This window comes from Pempheris klunzingeri, chromosome 3, assembly GCF_042242105.1.
Source record: "Pempheris klunzingeri isolate RE-2024b chromosome 3, fPemKlu1.hap1, whole genome shotgun sequence".
Lineage (NCBI taxonomy): Eukaryota > Metazoa > Chordata > Actinopteri > Acropomatiformes > Pempheridae > Pempheris > Pempheris klunzingeri.
In genome coordinates this window covers 2,089,873-2,097,335 of record NC_092014.1, presented here as the reverse complement: position 1 = coordinate 2,097,335, position 7,463 = coordinate 2,089,873, and the positions used below count along the sequence as shown (strand labels likewise).

Sequence of the window (7,463 nt, the reverse complement as noted above, 5' to 3'; positions counted from 1 at the left end):
TTTATCACCACGCGGCTGAGCTGGTGGAGTTAATCTCAGTACTGATAGAGAGGCTGTAACAGCACGCACACACACACCCAGTGCAAACACAGCAGATAAAAGTTCAAAAAGAAAAAAACACAGCTGCACATGTTGTACAGTTAGACAGATGGGTGTGTTTATTGTCTTTATTTAGATTTATTTCTTTATCATGTGCCTCTTTACAAACCAATCAGTGGATTGATGGAGAAAAACAATCATCAGCTGCAGTCTGATGCTAAATGAGCTCCGCCTCGTGAGTTTCTATGCCGACGATAAACCGCGGTTTATCATCTGGGATCGTTTTGGTGGTTTGGCCTTAAAAGATGCTTTTCCTCTGACTTCAGGTTCCTCGTGAACGATGTTTGTTTCTTGTTATTGTACAATAATACCTTTCTAATCTTCAACCCGTTTCATATTTGTTGAGTCTTTTACGACGGTGAAACCCTGCTTTTAGATGAATGCACCAGCAATAATCATCCAATGACTAAAGAATATATAGCAGTCTACTACTAGCACTACTTTTACTTCATGAATAACTTTTTAATGCTTGTATTGCATGAGTATTTTACAGTGTAGTATTAGTACTTTTACTTTGAATCCTTTGAATCCTCAGAGCAAAGAAGGACTGAAGCAGACTGATTTGCAGCCTTAAATTGTGCAAACAGAAATTCATTGTTTTTAGCAGGTGGCATAGCTGAGCCCAGATAGTGTTACAGCTTAGAAGAACTGCACACAATGCACAGAGAGTGGGACGAGTGTGGGGCTGATAAGGCCCCAGCAGAAGCAATTAAAAGGGAATCAGCGAGGAGGGATGGCCAGGTCAGCGCTGGCTTAAGTTAAAATGAAATGACTGTAACTCTGCCGTCTGAACACCTGAGCGAGAAGTTTATACCACAGGGCTTCAAACTGATCTGGCTACAAATGCTATCTGAGCGAAGCAGCGTGGGTGTGAACTAGGTGGTGTCAACTATCTGCACATGAAGAAGACACGAAGATCTTCTTTTAGTGTCAGCCTTCAAGTGGCTCGTTGTTTCTAAAAGGGTGTGAATAGTGTTACAGCTGACCTTGACCTCTTTTAATATTTCAGCAGATCATCATGTTGCCTTGCAGCGATGTGTCATCTCTCAAATGATATCTCTGCTATTCTGTTACATATTTTGGGTTCAAAATGATTGATAAGGGCAAAAAGATTGTTGATTGTTATTCTAAGTGTGTGACAGCATTATGGAAAGGAGAGAGACCTACAGAGAGAGACCTGGAAGATCCTTTTGGTTTAACCACAAACAGCCGTTATATCGCTCTCTGCACACACACCAGACTACATTCACTAAAACAGGGATTTTAGAGAACAGGACACAGGAGTTGCAACGGAGTCTACTGCTGCCTTGATCAGGTATTTTACACTTACTGTGTGATTTGAGAGTTTGAGAGAGAGAGAATGGTTAGTTCTGATCCAAACTAATGTATTAGCTAATTGATTTAATTGATAAAGGCAGCATCATCACAGCAAAGTCTTGTGTTCTGTGAGGTAAAATTTGTGTTTTTCTCAATGGAGTCTGGTGGCTTTGAAATGAGCAAAGAAGTGTGTGACAGCATCATGGAAAGGATCCCTACAGAGAGAGACCTGGAAGATCCTTTTGGTTTAACCACAAACAGCACACACACCAGACTACATTCACTAAAACAGGGATTTTACAGCGCAAACCTCAGATGTTTCTGGTCTATCGCTGCCTCTGTCAGTTAGTCTGTTTGTGTTACTGTGTGTTACACAAATATTGTGTTTAATCTGAACTAACCATTTAAAACTCCAATATCCATATAATAACACAAACAAAGTAATTGATCGAGGCAACAGGAGACCAGCAACATCTGGGTTTGGTGAGGTAAAATGATGCCTATGGAGTCTGGTTGTTTTGAACAGAGTGATATAATGCAGTAGGTCCACTAAAAGAGCTTGTTTGATCCACTGACAGGCTCAGAGTGTTATTCTAAGTGTGTGACAGCATCATGGAAAGGATCCCTACAGAGAGAGACCTGGAAGATCCTTCTGGTTTAACCACTACCTGATATACGCCAACACTTAAATAGATGGAGGGAGTTAGTGACAGGGGCCGTTTATCGGTGTGTACATAAGAAAATGAGCAACTCATTTCTCTCTCTTTAACTCTCCGTGACCCAAAGCACTTTCTGAGCTCTCCAGAGTCGTTAACTACAGCGATCAGTGTGTTCCCACCGAAGGAAACACAACAGCCCTCAGGAGTCTTTCTCCTTTCAGCACCTGTCAGTAGAAACATCTGAAAACAATGACTCTCTACACAAATACTGCAAGTCAAGACAGGAGGACGGGATTTGCTGCAGCAGCAGTCTCTCTGTACACAGGGTCGGGCTTTATGGTGAATGTAGATTTGTTTATTGCCCCTCTGACATCTTGCTGTCAGGTGTTGTTCTGTCTCATTAGTGCTTCAGTCCTGGTAAACATGTTATTGTGTTCAAACTCCAGATGGATGCGGAAACGACAATCTGGTTCTTCTCTGGGACGCCCCGCTCTGCCCTGCAGCTCGCCCACACTGTATGAGGCCCCGAGAGGCCTGGGTCTCCACCAGACCCCCCCACAGACCCATCACCTCCACACCGGTCGCAGGTAACATACAGAGAAATGATCCACCCTGTTCACATCCTCACCCCACTGAATCAACGCCTCTGTGAACTCATGAAGGGACGATTTACTGCAGGGCTCCAAAGTCAGACTGCAGTAGGTTTAGTCACAGAAAGGAATGAGGCGTCATTTAATTAGATATGCATTATTTTGCAGAAGTAAATAGAAATGTAAATAGTGGATAAAGCCGGGTTCAGATTAATTTTTTTCTTTAAATATCTTTTAAATAGCTTTAATGTCTTTAATATCTTTTTTTATCACTGTAAACTGTAGAGTTCAGGATGTGTGAAAGTGCTGCTGAACTCATTTTGAGAAAAACTGTCAACAATCTGCAGTTAGAAATAAACATCCAAACGTGTGATATGGGATATTGTTATCTGAATATCGTCTCGCCTCATCAAACCAACACAGACAACAGTGACATCAGGTGGTAAATCTGTTCATGTCCACATTTTCTACATGTTTTTAAGGAAAACTAACCTCGACCTCATGTTGTAAAAGCACGCTAAGCACGCTTATTATATATATATATATATATATATAAATATGTGTGTGTGTGTGTGTGTGTGTGTGCAGCGAGGTAACCATGACAAAGATTGCTGGCAGTAAACTGGCGTCATGTGCGTGGCTGAATTGGAAAAGTGTGATTCCTGTCTGTTGCTGCTGAAGGAGGAGGAGGAGGAGGAGGGAGGAGGGAGGAGGAAGGAGGGGAAAAAAATGTTCACGGGCCCATTCTTGCAGGATTAGAGATAAAAATGCGGCCTTGTGTGCAGCCGGTCTGAGCTCTGAAACCAAACGGGGGAGAAATCAGGCTTCCTGTTGAACCAGATTCTTGTGGCCCGTGGTCCTCCTACCTGCCTCTATGTTTCCAAATGCCCCTCTGTATCCTGGCTTTGCTGTAAGTCCGCCTGCCGAGGCCTTCACACTGCAGATTTGAGCCTGTTTCTCTGTGATTTACTTCTTTTGTCGTCCGTCGTGTAGATGCAGAGGGGAAGCAGCATGCCTGCGGCCCGCAGAAAAGTGAGCGTGCTCTGCGTGATGATGACGCTCAACATCTTCGTCTGCGTCCTGATGGGCCTGTCGTGGAACCTCAGGCGTGACAAACGTGGCCGGCACAAGGTTCAGATCCCATCCATGAGGTTCTGGCACCAGCGGGTTCTGAGCAAATCCTTCTGGAACAGAGAGCAGCAGCGCCTGGACTTCGTGAGCAACCCCATAGTCAACTCCGTGGTCTCCGGTGACGCTGAGCTGCCGGACTGGCTGAACGACACCGGGCCTCCCAACCCCTGTGACCCAGACTACAGAGTCCGCACACAGATCTCAGACTATAACTCCCTGCCGCGGCGCTTCCAGGATTTCCTTCTGCACATGCGCTGCAGGACGTACCCCGTGCTGATAAACCAGCCCCACGTGTGCGACGAGAAGCCCTTCCTGCTGCTGGCTGTCAAGTCGCTCATCCCACACTTCGACCGGCGGCAGGCCATTCGTCAAACATGGGGACGGGCGGGCGTCTTAGCCAATCGGACTGTGGCGACGGTGTTCCTGCTTGGTAACACCTTGTCGGTGGACCACTACCCGGACCTGCTGGGTATGCTGGGCCACGAGGCGGAGCTTCACAAAGACCTCCTCCAGTGGGACTACAGGGACACCTTCTTCAACCTCACGCTGAAAGAGGTCCTCTTCCTGGAGTGGTTCAGCCAAAACTGCCCCCACGCCCAGTTTATCCTCAAGGGTGACGACGATGTCTTCGTCAACACCTTACGAATTATTGACCTCCTTGAGGGCCTGTCGGAGAACAAGGCCAAGGACTTGTTCATAGGAGACGTCATCAGTAATGCCGGTCCGCACAGAGACGGGAAACTCAAGTACTTTATCCCAGAGAGTGTGTTCGTGGGGCTGTACCCGCCTTACGCAGGAGGAGGAGGGTATCTGTACTCGGGGGAGTTGGCGTTACGCCTGCACAACGTATCTCAGCAGGTCGTCTTGTATCCCATTGATGACGTCTACACGGGGATGTGTCTGAAAAAGCTGGGCCTGGTTCCCGCCAAGCACAGCGGCTTCAGGACTTTTGACATCGAGGAGAAGTACAGGTACAACCCCTGCATCTACAGGAGCCTGATGCTGGTCCACAGCCGGACGCCTCAGGAGATGCTAATGATCTGGCCGTGGATCGTCCATCCAGAGCTGGACTGCCAGTGAAGCACCTTCCATATTTGTCCAGCGCTCGTTTGCACTGCTGAGTTTGTCATTTTCAACACGTTTTAAGTCCGTCAAAGGATTACTCCAGTATTTTGAAACTATTTTTTCATATATTTTGGTGTCCTAAATGAATAGTACAGTTTTTGAAGAATATCATCAGCTGCAGACGGGCTGCGAACAAACCAATGGGCTACAATGGCTGCAACGTAATCCTTTGGGATCAGAGTAGGTCCACTAAAAGTGCCTGTTTGATCCACTGACAGGCTCAGAGTGTTATTCTAAGTGTGTGACAGCATCATGGAAAGGATCCCTACAGAGAGAGACCTGGAAGATCCTTTTGGTTTAACCACAAACAGCACACACACCAGACTACATTCACTAAAACAGGGATTTTAGAGAACAGGACACAGGAGCTGCAGGACTACTGGCGGTTAGTTTGTTTATGGTATTGGACCTGAACTAATTTCAGGTCCAATACCATAAACATTTAAAAACACAAAAGTCACACAATAACACAAACAAACTAACGGATCAAAACTCTGATAAACTAGTAACTGCTCTGTAAAATCACTATTTTTGTCAATGGAGTCTGGTGGCCACAGGACACAGGAGCTGCTGCTCTGCTGCTGTCAGTGTTACACTCTGAGCCTGTCAGTGGCTAAAACAAGCCCTTTTAGTGGACCTACTGTGATCAGGTGCCGTTGCCCCAAAGGATCACGGTTGAGAGGATCAAAACCCCTGTGTTCAGTATTTTTAAAGTTCTCAAGATAATTTATTAAATGTGTTTTCACGTCAAGTTTGTTTGTTTGTTTAGTGCTTTGTCTTCCTCAAGAAAGCATTTGGTGAGTGAGCCCTCTGTTATCCTTCTCTAATGCTAATATTAGCAATGTAGCATGTCCACACAACACCCCTTGCTTGCTGGTTAAGACTTGAAAACATCTTTGGACAAAATCAAGACAGTTGTTGAATAGTAGCAGAGATTAAAAATACTGTGTACTGAAGTGTAACTGAGTACATTTACTCACGTACTGTACCAGTTAACATGCATGTTGAAGTCCAGTGTTGGCCGGGTGGAGTATTTGATCTGCTGACGGCTCTGAACATCGTCAGGATTCATCCTCCAGACGGCTCTGTCGATACTCTGACTTTTGGCCTCACACGCCACTGAACTATCACTTCTAAGTGTTATATAACATGATCCAAAACCTGACAAACCTGCTACAGGACCGTCTGTCTTCACGTTCTGCCCGCTGACTAATTCACTGTCAAATATGAACAGACTTTTCAGGGTCGACTCAGGAGTGAAGGATGAACCTCGTCCTTTTTTCTGTTGCTTGTTTGTGTCGTTGGAAGTGTTTTTTTTTGTTGTTTTTTTTTTAGTTATAAATGATAAATATGTCGCTTGTTTGCATCGTGTATGTATTTTTGTCTATTATCAATAAAAAATGGATAAAGATTGAATAGATTTTATTCTGTTTTTAGTTATTTTTGTCACTTCTACTGTTTTCCTCTTAATGTAAAGCACCTTTAGCTGCATTTCTAATATGAAATGTTCATTATTATTGTTGTTTTTATGTATTTATGATCTTTTTCTAATCAAAATAACAATGTTCTCCCTATAAGAAAGGGATAAGAGTAGTTATTGGATATAATTTGTGTATAAAATGTGTTTCTCCCGCTGCTGTAGACGTCCTGCAGCACACACACCGCAGAGAGGAATGAAACCTGAAACACAACAGGGGCCTCTGGTGGACGAATGTGATCCGAACGTCCAGCAAAAGGAAACTCAATCAGCTAGTTGATGAATTTCACCTGCTGACACAGGAAGGGAAAGCAGCAGTTTTAACTGAAGCTCTGACGGTCAACCTGCCTTCATTTTATCACACATTTAACAAGTTTAACAGACAACGTTTTGGTAGTAAAATGTCACAAAAGACGAGCTTCAGCAGCGAGCGTGTGCTGCTGGTGCTGGTGCTGATATGTGGTGTCCTCTGGAGACGCTGTGACTCTCAGGTGAGCTCGTCCCGCCTGTGAAAGCAGCTTGTTTTGTGTTGAAACTGATTCTGTGTGCTGCTTTTCTTGTGTTTTGCAGGAGAACAGAGACGACGCCAACAAACCTCCAGGTGAGACTCAAAGTTTTTGTGATTCTTTACTTTAAGCTGGTGAACAGGATCTACTGTAACGTTATATTCTTCTAAGAAATGTCTGTGTTAAGTGAAGGAGGAAGGCAGCCTTAACTCTAACAACTAAAACTGTTTTTTAAACTGCTTGTTTCAATAAAGCAGCACTGAGAAGGAAATAGCAGGTGAATATTTGTCGTGTCTTTTCCTTAATTGTTCCAAAGCAAATCAAATAAATCGGTTAATTTGTTAAAAGTTAACTCCTTAAATTTCCCTTGTGTTGTAGTGTCTTTATATGAGTGTTGTGTTCGATATATCAGCTTCCTCACTGTCACACCGTCCTGCTGCCCCAAATACTCACTAGAACACCAAATGTGGATTCATCCGCAGCTGAAAATAGTCCCCAGCAAATGGACTGTTTCCTGTTTCTCACAGAACAAACATGAATATGAATTTAGTAATTTGTT

General features: G+C 44.2%; 1 protein-coding gene across 1 annotated transcript; it reads left to right on the top strand.

The window, feature by feature from the left end:
- The first annotated feature begins 3,676 nt into the window (after window positions 1-3,676).
- Window positions 3,677-4,876, top strand: b3gnt2a (UDP-GlcNAc:betaGal beta-1,3-N-acetylglucosaminyltransferase 2a). The gene has a single exon (XM_070828353.1). The coding sequence runs from the start codon at window positions 3,677-3,679 to the stop codon at window positions 4,874-4,876; it is 1,200 nt and encodes a 399-aa protein (XP_070684454.1).
- Window positions 4,877-7,463: the final 2,587 nt, after the last annotated feature.

Bases quoted from the DNA above. Each gene is read 5' to 3' on its own strand.
- b3gnt2a (XM_070828353.1), top strand. From the start codon at position 3,677: ATGCCTGCGGCCCGCAGAAAAGTGAGCGTGCTCTGCGTGATGATGACG.